General features: G+C 37.9%; 1 protein-coding gene across 4 annotated transcripts in view; it reads left to right on the top strand.

Annotated features, from left to right (window-relative positions):
• The window catches only part of LRRC28 (leucine rich repeat containing 28), a 52071-nt gene that overhangs the window by 21165 nt on the left and 11436 nt on the right, over positions 1–19470 (top strand). For 2 of the 4 annotated variants that reach the window (XM_057375311.1, XM_057375307.1), the window contains 2 exons: positions 10731–10937; positions 17500–17602. In XM_057375311.1, the coding sequence (XP_057231294.1) occupies positions 10784–10937; positions 17500–17602 (257 nt within the window). In that variant the 5' untranslated portion in view covers positions 10731–10783. Of the gene's footprint in view, positions 1–6546; positions 6596–10730; positions 10938–17499; positions 17603–19470 lie in introns of those variants that run through there. The other 2 variants (XM_057375309.1, XM_057375308.1) reach the window with 2 other exon arrangements.

Here is a 19470-nt window from a genome sequence, read left to right as displayed (position 1 = left end):
TTGTAACTCATCTGTCAACACTGAATTCTTCTGCTGATGATCTGATAGTAAAGATAAGCCTTTACTGATTGCCTGGCTCAAGACACATGTGAGATATAGAAACCTCACTTCTGCAGCTTCAAAACAGATGCTCTTTGAAATACTTGTAAAAGTCTTTGGTTGAGAGCTGTTACCAAAAGTAAAGCTGAACTTCAAGGGAGTTTYAAGGGTGTCTTTTGTAAACGTTTGCCAATAGCTGTTCACACGGGTGAAGACAGATGTGTATTGATAAGGCTGAGACCAAACCTCGGAGGTGGAGATGTATTTTGAGAAAGATGTTTCCTATACAGATGGTGTTGGGCTTTCTGTATTATGAGAACTTCTTTAATACCAACAATCTGTTCAATAGTGTTTARTCAGGCTTTCAGAGAACCTCAGCTTTGAACAGATACTAAACTGCAGGTGTTTTTTTCTCTGAAATTGTTCCTTTTTGAGAATGTGTGAAAAAAAATTGTAGTAACTGCTTTGCAGTTTCCAGGTTTACCTCAGAAAGGCCTTAGTGATTTCAGTGTGCTGGACTGCCAAGGAGTTCTACCTTTGTCTTGCTGCACTGACTTATTTTGGGAGGGTCCTAAGACAAGCTCAAGCAATCCATACAAGYAAAACCAGCTTTTCAGGGGGATTACGTCCATGCTTGCTGCCTTTACTGGCATGGTTTTAAAAGAAATTTCTCTGCTAACTAACTAAACTAAACTAAGTTGATAGTATTTTTTCATGCAAAACCTCTTACTAATTTGAAATTTATGAGATTTCTTTTTTTTTTTTACTTTTTTTTTTTTTTTTTTTTTTTTTTTTTTTTTTTTTTTTTTTTTTTTTTTTTTTTTTTTTTTTTTTTTTTTTTTTTTTTTTTGGTTGCGCTAAATGACCATTTGCCATTAGGAAAAAAAATAGCTCTTGAGGCTTATTTTTTATGTTTTTAGGGTTTGGTGTTAAAAGTTAACTTGTTTTACCATTAAACTCTGAAATCTTTMTTTATAAAGTTACCTATGAATGTACTTTTGTCTCTTTGGTTTCCTTGGTTTTTTTCTCTTTCCTTAAGCTCTCCCTAACGTATGTACAGTGATTAGCAATATTAACAGGTAGTTGATTTTACTTGTGCATTAAGCAAATGCAATTTACTGGTAGGGATTGAGTGCTCAGGAAGGCTTGGAGAACAAAGTCATCCAGTCTTTGAAAGGGAACAAACACAAACTGTTAATGCTGTGCAGCAGAAGAATGTTATAATGTATTGATTTCCATTTTGACCTCTTTGACCAAGTATAATTTACTTTTCTGCATACCATTGTGAGAGAGTTAAATTACTACTTGTTATTGACATCCTTGTTTTTACTCAGCCGCTCTATTAAATGAATTGAGGCAAAATAAAACGCATCATTTACTGACGCTAAATCTAAATGGAAAAAGCTTGTAAAGAGAATGTGTAGAACTCGAGGTATGATGTGAGATTAACCTCCCCGTGGTTCATGTCACACACACAGAGTTTGATACCTGTATTTCAGTTAACTTAATGTTATTGCAGTGGTATTTAAAATAAAGACCTGTGTTTACCTTAGMATTGTCCAAATCTGCATTAAATTGTCATTCTAGATGGAAGGCTTTGATGCCAAGCAAGTGCAAGTGTACTCGAGTTGGTAATTATTTAACATTTGAGAGYTTTATGAACTAAGACTACTTATTTGTGTAGGTAAAGGAAAGCAATTCAGAATGACTTGAATGGGGGGTTTGGAGTGTAATTGCAAGTCTTACTTGTCTACTTTGTGCTGATTTGAAACACTAAACTGCAGAAACTCACTGATTAAGACAAGGCTTGCMGTTGCTCTCAGCATTTATAAAATCAGGACATTGCTAGCATTGTTTGAAGTCAGAGGTCTTCTTTTTTTTWATTGATAATCTTAGTTTAAAACTGTGAGTAGTTGGTCCATACCATTTTTCAAGTAGTAACCATATCATTACAGCAGCTCCTGCTTCCTCTTCTCAGCTCGTGAATTTGCCAGGCTGCTGAGTTCAGCACAGACAGCTGGGACAGTGAGGAGGAGCAAGAAAATCTCCTGGTGCTGCTGCTAGAAAAGGACATCTGGATCTATAGTTTTGATGTCTGTTGTAGTRAGAATATTTCCTGTGAACATTTAGCCAGTCCCTTCCCAGTAACTCCTATTGCAATTTGTAGTTACTTCCAGTGGCATGGAAGAACTCTTATTTTCATAGCACTTGAGTTAAGACAGTCCCATCCAGTAGTTGTTAAAAAACAAACAYGGTGATTCCACTGCTGTAGACATGGCTCCAGACAAAAGATCTCCCTTTGATTCTTTCCCTTTCCCTCATCCCACACAAATTTGTAGTTTTATCTTTTTGCTGTGAAGGCCAGATTTGACCCTCAGGGAAGGGTGTTCTGTGGTGTCTCCCAGTAGTACAATGAATGAGCCATAACTTGCCTTGATAAAACAGTACTTTCCACTGAAAGATGAAAATTGGACCCAGACCTATTGCTTTTGTTAAGCATTTAGTGGAGAGGAAGAAAAAAAAAAACCCTAACTAACCTCAAGAAGAAGAAAGATGTGTCTGTTGTGAGTTGGTTGGAAACAGTTGATAGCAACAGTCACAACAGATTGGTCTTTGTGTGGATGATTTAGACACCAGTGCTGTAATGGGTTAGAAGCCACATTCTGTGTTTGCCAGAGAGACCACTCTGTTGTGTTGATCTCGAGTTATTCCTTGGAAGAAGAAAGGAAAAAGCTGTCCTAGAATTTACAGCCAGGACTAGCCCTGTCTCTGTGGCTTCCTGAGCTGTCCTTACTCTCTCGTTAGGATGCTCCTTTTGTTTGCCTTGGTTTCAGTACTGGTTTGTTGTATTTAAGGAGCCACCTTTAGCTATCTGGCATCGTGAGTTCAAGTCATCAGCTCTGTATTTTATGCACAAAGTTTTTCTGGAAGGCATTTCCCCCCCTTGCTGCGTATTGATATTAGTGCACAGTGAATGGTAGACGATGTGCAGCAGTAAAGATAGTCAGACATAAACAAAACAAGAGAAACATAACAGGTCTCATGCTTTATTCATGTCACTTTTGTTTATGTTCTTACCACCCAGAGAAAGGAAAACAGCTGCTCCTCAAAGGAAAGACAACAGAAAAAAATCTCCTTAAATAAGAGGGTTTTTCTGTAGAATATGAGGAGAATTTTTCATGCAATATACTTGATAAACTACCGTTCTGRCTCTTTATACTTTTTTTGGCTGCTGTTATCAAAATCTGAGATATCGTTTAATGAAAYCATAGCATAATATTAATACATTCATTTCACATCTTTTAACTTGTTTGTGTAGCAGCAGGACCTTGCTGTGGGGCAGAGAAGTAGTGAAGTAGGCAGAGCACACGAGAACAAAATGAAAGGATAGGTTGTCTTCTGAAAAAACAAACCAACCAAACAAACAAAAAACCCAAAACCAAACCAAGAAAACAGCAAACCTGATCGTTTCATGGCCTTGAGTTACCTTTGTGCATAAACAATTTTTTTCTCTCCCCGTCCCTCTTGCCCTTCCTCCCACCTTTCCCACTTTTCTCGTGCATGATAATTTCTGGTATTTTTATCATCTTGATTTATTCTAACTGTTCTCATTGAAACCATCAAATTGTGGACAAAAATGTAATTCCAGACGTGCACYGAGAGGAAACACAGGCTAATAACCACTGTGGCTCTGTGTGTGTGCTGAGGGAAGCACACAGTGCATGCAGACAGCTGCCACTTGTGTTAACTGAAGTTTAATTGTGGTGTAAGATGGGCAACCACTGACCTTTAGAAGGGTTTGACTTAATGAAACCCTCATGTCTGATGTCTATTTGCAGCCATTTTTAGCTGACCTAAAATTACTGTTTAGCAAGGTTGGACTTTATGGAGCCACTTTTCTCACCTTTGCTTGTGAATGATGGCACAAAATAAATAAGGATTGTTCCTAAGTTTGCACGTGACATTTAGCAAGGTTGAGGGGAAAAGGTTTCTAATTTGGTATGTTGGGTAGAAGTATGTATTTTTCATTTGGTTTTGGGCTTTGTCTGCTTCTTAAGTGTTTTGGAGAAGGGTCAATGTAGTTTATGGCTGAAGTAGGTGAAACCAAGAAYTGGGAGCAGCTTTGAGGGGTGTTACGTGACTGTGTTCATTCATGGAGACTACCCTGCCCCAGAAAAATCTTTCCCCCTGTTCACTGCAGCCAGAATATTTGTGTGAAATGCAGCCATAAGTATTGCTTTGAAATTATTAGATTTAAGTTTGATCAGTTGGGATAGAGGCTTTCTTCCTCCATAGAATTTTTATGGGTTTGAACTCAGTCAGCACCTTATTTAAAAGTGAGTTATTCATAAAATAGTTGCTGCAGTATCACAAGATCTCTTCCAGTAGCTCTACTTTTTTTTTCCCCTTGAAAAACTAAGGAAATATTAACCTATATGGGAAAAATATAAGGAAAATCATCTTCAGGTCTGTTAAACTTGRGAAACAGAGCATTTTTGAAGCTCTCTCACCAACAATACACAAAAAGATCTGCATGCAGTAGTGTCAAAATGTAATGGGATTCAATTTGCCTGCCCCTTTCATTGTCCTTAAATCTAATGATAACAATTTCARTTATGGTCAAACTTCCTTGTTTGAAGATGGCACAGGTCTACCTTAAGTGTCAATTTGTGCTAGAAAATTTAATTTTTATAGGCTATGAAATGGGAGCTGCGTGGTAGGGCAGTAAATGTAATGTAATATGTAATAGGCTATTTAATTTGTTTTAACCATCTTAAAGTCTATTTAAGTCCTCCTGAGACATCCCAGAGCAGATCTAAAGATCTTTTGCATCAAGCTCTCAGCAATTTAAACTTACACTTCCTGTCTGTTACAGTTTTAAATTGATGGTAGTATCCACTTCAGATTCACAGCATGTATAGACTTGGATTTCTTTTCTAGTAGGACAGGTAGTAAGTTTTGTTAAATATGGAWGACTTCAAACACTTTTTCCTCACCAGTGTGTGGTTTAACAGGTGTAATAGGAAAATGCATCTTGTGCTCAGGTTCATGGAAGTTGATTAAAACATTATTTCAAGGGTGAAGTAGGGTAGCCCCTTTTAGCACCTTCTGTTCCTTTCCTGGAGCAACCACCATCCATTTTAGAGCATGGGRTAGGGAGGGATGGCTGTGGGAGTTCACAATCACAGCCTGTCCTCACTGTGCTCAATTTTGTAACTGTTCATAAGAAATGGTCCCTCTGGTACCACAAGCTGGAAAAAAATCCCTCCATGGTAATTAGCAGAGATCTTTTAGGCCTGAGGTGCAGCCTCAGAACAGAGAGGATCTATCACCTCCTGTTAGAGTCCTTGAGTAGCAGAGTGTTAAAGGTTTGTGTGGTAACAGCAAGACCATCATTATTGCCTGCAATACAAAGGAATATTAATAAACTTCCCTTCTAGTAAGATGCTGGCTGATAAGAAATTATCTTATTTTCACTGTGGCTTATTGCCCTTAGGTAGTGAACAAGTATAGCCAGTCCTATCTTCTTCATGGTTTCAAGCAGAGCCCTGMCTTGCATTTTCTTATCATGCTCATTTTCTGTTCTTTTTCTTTCCATTTCTATCCCTTAAGTCTAGAAGTTCTTGCTTTTTCTCTTGTATGACAGTTTGGTTCTCTACCACGATACTACTACTTTAAATGCTTGGGTTGACAGCAGTCCAAACATTAATATTATTTTTTTACCCAGGTGCAAAATGGAATGTCAAAACAAAGTGGACCCTTGAGGAGCACCACCACTAGTAATATTTTCTCCATCCCAGTCATTTACCACGAGATGTGATGTTCATGTGGTACCATGAACCAAGAAATTTCATCAAAGGAAGATAAACCAGTATGATGTGATTTACATTTGAGAAGWTCTGGGCTGCATTTTCCTTCTGCTTTCTATTTATGTTCTAGTCACTGGTTACTCCTGGCTGCTCTTTCCCCTTAGAACAGTCGTTACAAGATGCTGAGGAGCACTGAGCTCACATTAACAGGGCTTTTTTGAACACAGGTTCTATATTTCTTCTCCAACCCTAGGCTGCTATCCCAGAAAATGTCCTATTCATTGAGAAGCCTCGTGCCCAAATCTGCAATTTTGATATATAACCCTTTTTTTTTTTTTCAATATTCTGGGATGGAATTTTTTTTAAGCAGCCTCATTTCATTTTAGTAATGGATGTGGTAATTTGCAGTGCTTTGTCCTTGTTCCCATGAGGTAGTCTGTCTCTGTCCTCATACACAGTATTATTCTTACAGGAAAAAATGATGCAAAAAGCTAATTTATTATTTGGTTTATCCTCCTAATTTCTACTCTTTGTTGACATGAGCTCTTCATTTCTTGCTCTTTATTACTTGTTGAGAAATCTTTGTTTGTGAGTTCCCATTTTCCTGGCCTCCTGGCAGTTTGCATTTAACTTCTGCAGCCTGACCTCTAAGTGCCAGCTCTCTTTGCTGATCAGTCCCTTTTTCCATTCCTTGTAGGTTCTCTACTTTCCCTTAATATCCTGCTTTGAGGTGCATTCTCATGCAGGTAGGTCTGTAGCCTTTCCTGTCCCCCTTTTTAACTTTACTGGGATATAAGGACTCAGACTTAAAGTAAACCCATGCCTCCCATACACTCAAATCCAACTGTGTATGTGTTTCATATATCTTTGGATGAAATTTGGGTTTATGGCCCATCAGGGAAAGGTGGGATTACTCTTGAAATGTAAAGAAAAACTGTTAGTTATTTTTGGGTCGTGCAGCTGGTGAGGCCTGTACCCCCCAAAAGATTAAGGAAGTTTGAATTGCCTTTGGCAATTACTCTATGTTGTATAGGCTGCTTATTTCCAGATGGTTTTTTTTTTGTTTCCTTCACGTAAAACCATGGGAATTAATTTTTAAAACTGGCATTTCAACCATCTGAATCAGAAATAGATTTCTTTTTCTTTTTTTCTTGATACTAGTTACGTTTTATACAATCAGTTTTGTTAGAAGGTCAATATTTTTGGGCATGCCCTGAAATTCTTTCCACATTTCGCTTTTTTAAAGAAAAATATTGACATTATGCTGATGTTTCCTTTTTTATTGTGTTGGGGGATAGATCTATTTGGCAGGTTTTTGTTGCAAACCCCAACACACAAAAGCACAGTTCACTTGTCCCTTTTTCCAAGTAGTTGGGAAAGCTCTTACAGCAGAAGCAAAGGCTTGCAGTGATCCCTTCTGAATCTGCACGTTCTGGAGGAAGAAAAGGATAAAATTAATCACCCAGGGCTGGCAGTTTTTGAGCACAGCCTGTGTGGGTCTGTGGCACTGCACGGCCCCTCAGAGGCTGTGGAGCCTGCACTGAAGCTGCCGTGGGGTCAGCTAGTGTTGGATTTACAGTCTGTCAGCCCCTCATGTGTGCACGGGAACACATTGGGACCATATGGCCCTGGAATTGCCCAGCTCCATGCAATCCCTGCAGATGGACACGGATGCAATCCTGGAATCCACGAGCCGGCACGGGAACATCACGTTTGGGCTCTCTCTGCCTCCACAAATCTGTGTCCTCCTGAGTTGGGGGGTAGCAAAGCTACCGAGGAGTTTTTTTTTTTTCTGGCTTCTGGTATCAGAATGGGGCTCAGTGCTCTGATGTGTTGATTTTGATAGTGTTAATCCTAGAGCTAATATAAATTTTAAATTACACTTTYATGAATTTCATTTAAATGTAATTKGAACTCCTCTATGTGATGTTTAATGCTTTCTCTTTCTTACCCTTGGGGGTGCTGGGGGAATCTCTGAAAGTCCWTTGGTCAGCTCTTCTTTGTTTGGGAATAGCCATTTTCTTTTCTGGATCTGCTGTAAATTTCCAAAGTTCACCTCTGGTATATCCTAGTGTTTGATGAGGTGACAGCAAGAGAGAGATTTGCAAGTCTTTCACTGTGTTTGTTAGCCAAGGCTTCCTGCAGTATTTATGCTGCAAGACTTTAAAAGCAAGGATAATAGTCGTTAGTAACTAAAAGCTTGAAAAATGATTTAATGGACTGTTTATATTTGTGTTATTCCTCCTTATTTCCCTTTGCTTTATCTCCCTTTGCTTTAATGAGATGAAAACAAATTTAGTGTCATTAGTAAATGTCTGAGCATGTTCTTCAAACTGAGCTTTGAGCACTRTAGTGGGGAGTCTGGGGGTTATACCTTTAACATGAGGGGTGTATCTTTAATATGATGGCACTTTATATTGCTTGGCTTAGTCTTAAACTTCATTGTGGGTTGGTGGGTGTTTGACAACATGTGGCACTAGATGTTGAAAGTGGCTGTTTACATCTGGTATGCATTGGGAGATTAAGGTAGAGAGGATGAAGTTTTGGGTGTGTGTTTTTTGGATGAAGGATAAAGTGAGAATACTTTTATTTCCTCTTAGATTTGAAACATATCATTCTAGCAATGCCTTTGAAACTCTGCCAGCTTTGCCAACCGTAACATTTATGGGATTTTGGACCTAAACTGAACTAGAGAACTGTTTTTAGTGGCAGAGAAAAAGGTTAGTGCATGAAAATAGCTGGGCCTATTATTGACTGCATGTGGTCAGTGGTTTGGCTGAATGTAGGTGGCTCTTTTCCTGTCACTGTTTTCAAGCATATGGCTTTGTGATGAATATAAAACTCTTTCGAAATGAGATCTGCTGCAGTTCTTTTGCACAGTAGTCTTGTGCTATTTAGTAGTGATTATTTTGCTTTTGTCATTTATTTTCAATCTTGTAGTAAAAAAAAAAAACCCTTTTCAAATAAAGCTTTTTATTCCTGTTGACATCAAAGCTAAGAGGTTTGAAGAATGTGATCATCTGTGTATAGCAGCTGCTTCTGTCAGTAATATTTCTAAAAGGATGCAGATACTGTGTTAAGTCTTTATTGCAGTTGATGCTGGGATTGTTCGCAGCRGGCAGAAACTCCTTCTAAATGTGCTCATGCATTTTGTTTAATTATTACTTGTGTGCAAATCTCTAATACCGAATTACAACTTCCCTTTCTTTCCTTTTCATGTTTCCAGTCTTGAAAGCAACATTTACAGCAGTTTTTCCCAAGGACAACTTATTTTTCCCATTGTGTAGAAGACAAGCTTGGAGTTAACCTAGTGTTTTGTTTCTTTGTGTGTAGTATACAAGGTGCAGCCTCAGAGCTGTGAATTTTCTAGTTCCTCCTGCAGAGAGCTTAAGGGCACAACAGGTTCTGTTTAGCTTTAACTTAAACAGTGTTACCCTATTTATATCTTTGTAAAAAATCTGGGTGATRGAGCTGTAAATTGTGCAGATTGTGGAGATTGTCTGGTGTTTTCAGTGTAGAAAATTCTAGTGAATCTTGTTTTAGCAGCTCTCAGATGCAAGAGCTGGTTTCATTCAGCTGAGAGCAAAGTACGTTTGGGTCTGCAAGATGCTGAGAAATGCAGCAAGTTTTAGGGGCACTGAGCACTTAATGAGTTGGTTCCATTGCTGTGAAGTACTTAAAAACAGAGCAAACCTGTTCCTTGTGTTTGGGGAAAATGTTATKGTTTCCCCATGTTTGAGGAAAATAATGTATAGAATTATCCAGTTTCTAGAGTCATTGTACAAGAATAACTAAATAAACAATGAGGTAACCTGCAGAGCTGCTTCACATATTTTGAATATATTTGTCAGTCAGTACTGCATCCTATTTCACAGGCCAGACACAAGGAAARCCACTTTTGCACAAGTGAGGCTGCTTGTGTGATCATGTCTTATGGACTTTTAAGAATTTATAATTTGTTACCTACATTAAAAAAAAAATTATACAATACTGCTTGAAACACAAAATCTGATTTTCAGTTCTTGAAATAATAAAAAATAAAATCTCTAGACACTGTCATTATTGCAACTATAGATTAGAATTTGGTGAAATATCTTCCTACAATATATCACAGGTTATTAAGAAATTTCTAATTTAAACTAGGCCTTCTGAACTGTATCAAGAAGACAGAGCTGTTTTTCTTAAGCATGCTGGGTGAAAGACTCACTAATCAAGAAGTGCTGTGCATGTGTTTGTAACTCTGGTTGCAAGAGAATCTTAAGTAATCATTCATTGCATCCTCACTAATTTAATAAAATTAATAATTTYATTTGAATTTTCCTGAGTTTGGKCTTGTACAAAACACCCTCACTATCAGCAAGCTTTGTAATGTGTTTTTGTTTGCACTTCGGTTTGGTTTTTTTCCCATGTTCTGATTTAGGACTAGGAAAATGCTCAGTATTTTGACAGCAGTAATTGTCACAATTCAGGAGTGCCATCTGAAAGATCTCATCTTGAACGCAGTGCCTAGCTGATAGCTGTTCCTCATCAAAAGGATTGGAAATACAAAGGTGATGGAGATTTTTTAGTGTCAGTTCTCAACACGGATTGATACAACAGTATTGTAGCAGAAGAGCAGCACTTCTGGGCGACGGGGCCACAGGTCACGCAGACACCAATATGATGAGCATGATCCGTTTATTTCTGATACAAGCTCCTTTTTATCTATTTTCATAAGCCAGCCTCTCTATATGATTAGTAATGCCTTTCTATATGATTAGTAATTATTCATTGGTTAATTTAACAGTCTGTCTATTACACAGCACAGCCGATGAACTTTGATTTTCATTTCTGTGAGGGTTTTTTGTGAAGGTAATTACAATTGTTCATGCCTGTTTGCAGAGGTTGGAGACCTGCGGGAGCTGCAGACTCTGGACATCTCCACCAACCGCCTGATGACGTTACCCGAGCGGCTGCACATGTGCCTTTCCCTGCAGTACCTGACTGCAGACAGGAACCACCTGTGGTCTGTGCCCCGCCACCTGTGCCAGCTGCCCAGCCTCAACGAGCTCTCCATGGCTGGMAACCGCCTGGCATTCCTGCCCCTCGGTGAGTCCCACCCACAGCAAAACAAACTCTCCTCCCTGTCACCATCCGCTGGAGTTGAAGCGGAGATCGTGATAGGTTCTTTTTGGAATCTCAGAGTGCAAAAGAAAACGAGAAGGCAAATGTATATGCTTCAAATAATCAGGACCGATTTATTTGGGTATTTTGCGATAGAAGAGGGTGAGAGAGAGAGAAAGAGAGAGAGAGAGAGGGAGGGGTCATACCCTGTATGTTCTGTACCGTTCTCCTCAGGAACGGTGCGATCATCCGTAGCTCACATCCATTGTTCTCAGCAGCCYAGGAGCTGGAAACTTGGCARTCCTTCYACYTTRACCTGGCTCAGACTCCTTTGAGCAAAAGCCCCCTTTTCTCCCRCCTTGGGGTTTAKTCAATCGTGAGACAGTCCAGGGTCTTCCATACGGTCTCTTACACTCCCCCAACAAGTTAAAAAAAAAACCTCAGCAAGTGAGTTCCTTTGGTGGTCCCCACAGATTCTGTTTATGGAGTTGTCACAAGGATCATATTGTTGGAAAATATGTTAATAAAAAAAAATGCAGGTTAAGGTTTCATGTCTTTTTTAAAGCAATAAGGCAGCTATCAAATTTGCTTTATTTTTAGCTAACTGAGGGGAAAAAGTTTAAATGATGTGCTTAAATATAGTACTGTGTAATCTGAGTTACTTTGGGTAATGATCTGTTTCTGTTTGCTGGATCTGATGATTTAACTAAGATTCTTCTTAGCTAGGGTTTAAAACTTGCTGTGGAATCCCAGTAACTCCATATAAATTACTTTTCAGCATTAGGAGTGTCAGTACCACATAATCCAGTGCAGGTTTAGTTTGTGCTGTGTATAGGCATCCATCAAAATTTCCACAGTAGTAGCCCAGGGAGGAATTCATGTGCCTTTTTGTCAACCTTTCAAAGTTTAGAAGTGTGGAAGCAGGTCAGGAGTAGGAGGTGCAGTCAGTGTGTGGGGTTTTGTTGTGGGCAGTCACTGTGTTCCCTTTGGGAAAAACAAATCCTCTTCCCTGAACTTGTCACTTTTCAGCCCTGCCATGGAATAAACTCTGCTGATACAGGCACATGCTGCCATCTGAATAACCATTAATAGTTTTTCTAGAATACAGAGTTTGGTGTTAATTAGGTGCAGATTGAGTTACGATAATCACATTGGAAAGAARCTGGAAATTGAGATGGTAAAAATGAGATCATAATTTCGAAATCAATTACACTATATGGGTTTAGCTTAATCTTTTCAGTACTAGCAGTTTAGTTTTGAAAGAACTTACTGATTTTTCTGAATTTCTTATCACCTTAGTTTATAGTACAGGAAAGTAAGTGCAAATAATGTCACCAGACAAAGTGTTGCAGTTTTGTCCCAGCATATGTCATTATATAAATGAGAAAACGAGTTCCAGGAACCATCATCCAGATTCCACAGTACTAAAAGAAGCAAATTGCCTTCCCTGACTTTGGCAAATATTTCTAACTCCAATGAGAGAGGAAGTTAAATACTTTTAATTTTGCAAAAATTCAGTAAGATGAGATGTGAAATATTAAAGAACAAAAGTTTTTGCTACTTTTGCACTAGTAGCTTATCTGTGAGCGAGCCATGACCTGGATGAGCCACAGATCTGCCAAAGTGTTTTAAGTTCAAAAGGAGGAAATAAATCTCTAATATAATGACACACCTTCTTTTTTCTTTATTTTTAGACTCAAATTCAAAACATTCAAAAGGAACTTTTAAAATAACGGGAAACATCAAAGACTGTCAATTGACCTTGTTCAGTAGTTCTTAATAGTGACTCACTGGTGAACATTTGGAGATAATTTGCTATCTGTGGATATGAAACTGAATCATAAATCCTAGAGTTCAGAGGAAAAGCAGCACAGTATAAATGTAAATGTTTAATCCTTCCTCTGAAGAATCAGAAGGCTTCAGAGTGGTCAAGATGTGATGAAATAAAGTAGAAGAGAGAGTGCATTGAAAAGCAAAAAGATTAAATCTATCTTCTGTTGCTCGGGAAAATATTTTTCTTGGAGTATTGCTGAAGTTAAGGCATAATTGTAGCATTATTTCTGCTTGCTGCACATGTTGGCTGGTGGGGCTTTTGTGTGTATTCTTACATCCAACTTCACTTTACCAGTTAATGACTAAGTTTGTTAAATAATGGTGAAAAATAYTGCAGAAATACCTACAAGTGATAGTCAAGCAAATATTGTCAAAACAATTTTTTGCAATTAGAGAGATGTGTTGAAAAGCAGAGAATTTATTTATCTCCTGACAGAATGGTTGAGTTTTTTTTTTCCTTTTTTTTTTATTAGATGTGTCCGTGTTAAAAGAAATACGTTTGGAATAGATTGCTTAATGCTTTTTGAAGTGTTGTTTAGTTTATTTATTTCACATGGTGGGTGACATGTACTGTGCCAAGGAATCCATTCAGCTGCCAGCAGAGCCTCTTGTTAATTGTATTGGAAATGTGCATTTTCCTGTTCCTGGACTGATGGGTGTGAGCTTTATTCACAGCATTGTCACAGCACAGTGCTGGGCAGGGATTGGGTAATTCTTTGCCCTCTGCATTCTCTAAAGTTTTCAGGCACATGTGTCTTAAGAAAAACGGTGTAACATTATTAATGAGTTTTAAAAAATACAGTAAAAATCCCTGATCCCACTCCCTGACTTTCAGAACTGGTACATAAACAAGCAGATGGGTAAATAATAGTGAATTAGTAACTTGTTCTACAGAATACACCTGATTCTTGGATATGCCAGTGYTTTACAAAAATTATTTTTCGGCTGTGARTATTTCAGTTTATACTGGAAGATASGAGACACCACAGATCTCAAACTTTGGCCCTTCCTAATAAACTAATTTTTAAGAACAACTCCAGAAATTATATGTAAGTTGAACTGGAGCTGCATCCTGAGCAGTTTTGTTATTGTCATGGTAACTTCATGCTCCCTTCGTAAAAGGTCTGGGAAGATCTGCTGATCATTGTATATCAATCTACTTACAACATAAATTATCTGTTGACAGAAAATTAAATTTTTAGCATTAGCAAATGCTTCAATGGCTGAAAACAAATTCCACTGCAAGCAGAAATGTGAATCTGATGACGCTGCAAAAACAAAAATCATTTCTATAATAWAGTACAAAATAATTAAAATAGGCCATAAATTCTCAAGTGTATTGGCAGTACAGGGGATGTTATGACAGCAAATATTCAGTATTATATCACTTTATTTGAGGGTTAATGTGCACTTCTTCTTTAGAAAGTGGGTCTAGTAATTATCAGTGCACAGTAAACAAAGGTCTTATTCTACCTCAGTATATGCTGCTTTTGTGTCCTTGCCCTCACAGTATGGTTAAAAGAGCATCAGTGCAGCCACACAAGAGCTTTTGTTCCATCTTCAGCCATGTGGAATGCATATGCCAGGGCCCTGAGGTTAAAAAAAAAAAAAAAAGGAAAAAAAAAAAAGAGGGAGAAAAAGAAAAAAATAGAATTGGGGTTTGTTCAGGACTCATGGCATTTGGTCATTTCTGGGAGAAAGGTCTTTGATCTGGGAGCCTGGAAGGAGGAAAGTGGAAATGTTTTAGACACAGTACAGTGCTTGCAAAAGCCACATGAAAACCTTCTTTGTAGCTTTAGCCTTTTCAGAGATGGGCAGCTTCCTTATTGCACAAAGTCYTTCAGAAGCATGGTTTTTAGAGGACTTTTAACAATATTTGTTGACTGATACAAGACATAAAAATTAATGTGGATGGGATACAAAGAGCCTTTCAAAGTGATGATTTATTTAAATTTAAACTTTATGGATAATGTTTGAAACTGAGGAAGAATCTTTTGGAGTCTAGAAGATGCTTGGTTATTTAATGCAAAGAAACTATATCAAAGGAACATTTATAGTTACAGGCTATTTGGCTTTGGGAATTGAATTTTTCCTACTGAGATATTTTGTCTAACATCCAAAAATTTGCTTTAATTACCTAGGAAATGCAGTCAACTCAGAACTTAGAATCTAAACATAGCATAAGATAAAGACAGAGGGAAGAGATGAGATGCAGCCTCACTCCCCCCTCTCAGTGCATATGAAAAGAACAGCTTTAGGGCTTTTTTTGACTTGCCTGATTTTCAGCCCATTTGCATACATCTGTGTAGAAACCAGCAAGATGAGCCTCTTTTAAAAATTTTGCTGCCATTCTCTAAATTAATAAGTTAAACAGTAGCACATTCAAACTGCCCCAGCAACCCATAGTTTTCTGCTGGTTTTGGTCTTATCTGCCTTCTGCAACACAAGGGAACATTCTGTGAGATTAGCTGTCCCATCCACCTGCTACCTGCTTTAAATTGTATTGGCTGATTACAATATTTTATAGTGTTACTGTGCCTCGGTGTTGCAGTATTTTTATTCATTGGAGGATAACAAYGGGGTTTTGTTTCATCTAAAAATATCCCAGAACTTTATTAAACTATTTTCAGCCCTGCAATACTGAGCCCAAACAAATCACATCATTGAGGTGATGCTCAGCAGCATCTCCAGCAGTGCCCATCAGTCAGCTGAGGGATTTRTGCTCCCATCCTGGGGCAGGACACTTGATGGATGCAGCAGATAATTCTGAGAGCTGGAATGTCTGTGGGACAGGGTCAAAGCAGCATGTGATGCTTCAATGTGTCCCTTGATGTCCACTGACTCTGGTTTGAACAAAGCCCAGATTATGGTCCCTGAAACCTCCACAGACTGCTGCAAAGCAAGGGCCTGTGTTAAAAGGGAAAAAAAAAGCCCCAAACTTATTTTTCCTCAATTAACACTTTTATTTTAGGAAAGGAATCTCTTCGTTTTCTTTTGGGATCATTGCTTGTTCTTTATATCAAAGATTTGATAATGTGTCACTCCTCAGCAGGAGCTTTTAAGGTTTCTGGTGCTCACAGCTGCCATTCAAGTGGGTGACAGCTGAAGACATTCAGTGTATTTTAAGATGGACACACATTTGGGGAGGGATCACTCAAAATACCTGCACTTACTGGTGTTTAGAGCTCTTGTGTACAATAAAACTGTTCAGTAATGAAGAAGGGTTTATATTACTTATTGTTGTAATGGGTAATGAGAAGAGGTCAGTATTCCAAATAGAATTTCTGAATAGAAAAATCATGGAAATTGGTTATTTTTATTCTGTTCTTGGCCACAATTACAAAGGGGACAGAAACTGTGCCCATTTCTSCAGTTACCCTTACCTTTCTGCCCGCCAAGGTAACTGAGAAAGATGGGAAGTCAGAATTGGTYAATATTAGTATTGTCTTCTTGTGGCTGATGCTGCCAAATGCTTGTTTATCTTCGTTTCTCCAAGGTATTCATAAAAGTTTAACAAGTGAGGAGGCGCACAGATTATCTGTATTTTTCATGATGCCTTTTGTCTGGGTCTCAGCTCTCCCCTCCCAGGCAGAGGCTTTCAAACTCTGTTCTCCTGCTTTGTGCTTTGCACTAAACACAGAAATCTTTTCCTGCCCCAGTGTCTGGAGGGCATGGCAGTGACAGATGAGAGGGTTGCCCAGCTGATCCTATACATCAGCTTTCTTGCTAGTCCAAAACTCTTTCAGACCATTGTATTTAGTTCAGCTTGGTGTCATTTTAAATCTCTCTCAGTATGTGTTTCACTTCTTTTAATAGCACACAGTTTTACCACTGACTAGATCTTKCTAGTAAGCAAAATTCTTATTTCTGAGAATTCTTCCAAGAAATCTAATTTTTCCCATTTAATTTTAATTTTCTAAGCAAAATAAAATTRTTCCATAGTGATATGCTCCTGTCTAGAGGTATCTTAATAGATTTCTAGTCCACAAAGGCATTACTTAATCATGCTGTACTTGCTTCTTTTGACTGCCAGCCATGAATATTTTAAGAGCAATAATGCAAGCAGCACACCTCCAGAAGTATTGATCATTTCTTGTGGCCACAACTTTTAATGTCTAACATTCTGCAGTTTAAAGCTTTCTGTTTTCTGGGCCTCTGCAAATCACTGCATCACACAGACTCATTTCTGAATGACTGCACTTGTATTTKGTTAAAGCTAATGAATCCCAGCAAGGATCCCTTTTTGGAGAAGAGGAAGAGGGGGACAGAGCACATTCTTGTGTCTGTCTTGCCCCTTTCCCAAAGATAGAGAAGCTGTGATTTCAGTGACATGAGGCCAGTTAATGAAAGCAGGTTTGACCTTATGAACTTGAAGTATGCACTGAGGATTTGAAATCAATTGTTCCTTTGCTTCTTCAAASTGACTTCAGAGTTTGTCAATGTTAAAATTTAATTATTTATAATGGGATTTTCAGGGCTTCTGAAAGGGGGCTTTGTTTTTGTTTTAGTAATTTTTAAATGCTTGCTCCTACACAGCTTTTCAGCTCATCCATAATAAAACCGTTGGCTGAAATTTTACAACTGAGAAGTACTAATTTATGTTTGCTTACATTGAGTCTGATTAGCTTATTTATAATTAAAGAGAATGGCTTTGCTTATAATTGTCACTATGTCATCCCTTCTCCCCTTGACTTGTCTTGTTTTCTAAACCCAGATTTAGGTCGTTCTCGAGAGCTCCAGTATGTTTATGTGGATAACAATATTCACCTGAAAGGCCTCCCATCTTATCTGTATAATAAAGTCATTGGTTGCAGTGGGTAGGTATGAATTAATTCAGATGTCTTGTGTACCTGTCCTTGTAAAAATTCTCCTGTGTAATGCAACTGGTTGGTTTTTTGTGTGTTTGTGATTGATTCAGAACTGATGTTACTTGGAGGGGATTACTGCAGCTCCCAGTTCTGTTTTATTTTTGTAATAAATCTTCTGTGTTAATTGGTGACTTGCGACTATTTCAGTATTAAAGCAGAGCAGTGAAGTTATTCTGAAAGAAATTGTAATAATAATGTAAGGCTAGAGCTGAATTTAAAAGTTGGCCAGAAGTGTAGTCTTCATAGAGTTTCCAGWACTAAAGAATGAACAAAATAATTTTTAATAAATTGCAGAATCTATTTGGTTCTAAGTGCTCACATTTCTGTAAGTTATGGGCCATATTTTGAAAAGTCATATGCAGCTCCTTCACTTCTTTTACATCCCAATATCAGCTTCTTGTAGGTCTCAGTACCTACTAACTAAAGTGACTTTTTTTAGRAGTTATGGATTGACAGGTTTATTTTTACATGTGGATTTTAAAAATATCCTAGGCTGTCTCATGTTTGTGGTTAGGATGCAAGAAAAAAGTGGTCTGTGTAGGACACTGGCTKAATTCTTTCTGCCCTGACACTGGCATAAATTAGGATCAGCACCCCTGATGAATGGAGCCTTACTGGTGTAAAACTGATCAGAAGAGGATTGTCCCCATTACCATCTAATTATAAATTTCTGGTATGCTCACTCTCAGCAGATCTCGCATTAAATATAAATTCCCTCTCTACAGCCTGCACTCTGCTGCAATATGGGAGATGCTGAGTCTTGGCATTTTAAGGTTTTTCTAATATTCCCGTGTCAGCTGGTTGGTGATATTTAAATACTTGCAGTTGGATTAGTTCTGCTGAACTGTGTGACTTGCAAGCTTTTACTAATTTTGTTTTTCAGGAAAGAGAAATTCTAGTCTTTTTTCTTTCAGAATTGATTGTAAAATTGTAAGACAGACATTAAATTGACCTTAAATTTAACAGAATTGTATTGGTTGTGACCCCAAACATTAGTGATAATGCAGAAAATACTCCAGCAAGTTAGGTCTGGCTGTCCTGCCTATTTCAGGTGGTTTTATACAACAACAACCTTGTCTTTTTTTTTTTTAAGCTTTCATTTTATACGTAGTTAAAATAATTTTATCCTTGCACTGACCTTTGTGAAGATGCTACCAGTTCTTTTTGCTGTTCTTACATGTACAGTGCTGGTAAGACCACCTGCTAGTATCTCTGATATATATCTAGTATAGAATTATAGAATCTAATCTTAAAAATCTAGCATAGAAGACCCTAAAGAAATTGCAAGTGTTGTGATGGAATTGATTCTTGTAATGCTTCTGTGGAATGAAAAGTGATATTTTTTCCTTAATAATGAGTMGTAAAAAAAGAGAATTTTTRGTATGAAAAACAAAATTTATATTTGTCCAMCAAACAGATTGTTGTCTTTGTTGTGAAACAGTCTTGAAACATCACAGATTACTTTATAGGAAGAACACATACATATTATGAAGAAACCAAAGATTTTATTTGATAATGTGCGGAGAGACTTTGGAATTGTGTAATAATGGTCATGTGAAAAATTTCTCTTTTCTTTCCAAGAAAGCATTAGTAACCAGGCTAAGGTTTTCATGGGTCAGGCAAGAGCTGAAGATCCAGGCTTTAGTGCTCTGTCTGGTCCTYCACTGGAGAATAAAATCTGACAAGCTGCCGTTACTAACATAAAGCCTGATTTCTGAAAATAGAATATAAATTGCCTTGTGTAAGTATTGGATCTCTGTCTGGGCATCCTGCAGTCAGACTGACTGAAAAAAAAGTCTTTTATATGAGAGGTGATG

Source organism: Malurus melanocephalus, unplaced genomic scaffold (assembly GCF_030028575.1).
Source record: "Malurus melanocephalus ecotype Western Australia unplaced genomic scaffold, MMel_1.1 scaffold_244, whole genome shotgun sequence".
Lineage (NCBI taxonomy): Eukaryota > Metazoa > Chordata > Aves > Passeriformes > Maluridae > Malurus > Malurus melanocephalus.
Note: the sequence above shows the minus strand (reverse complement) of the source record. Positions and strands in the feature narration are given on the sequence as shown.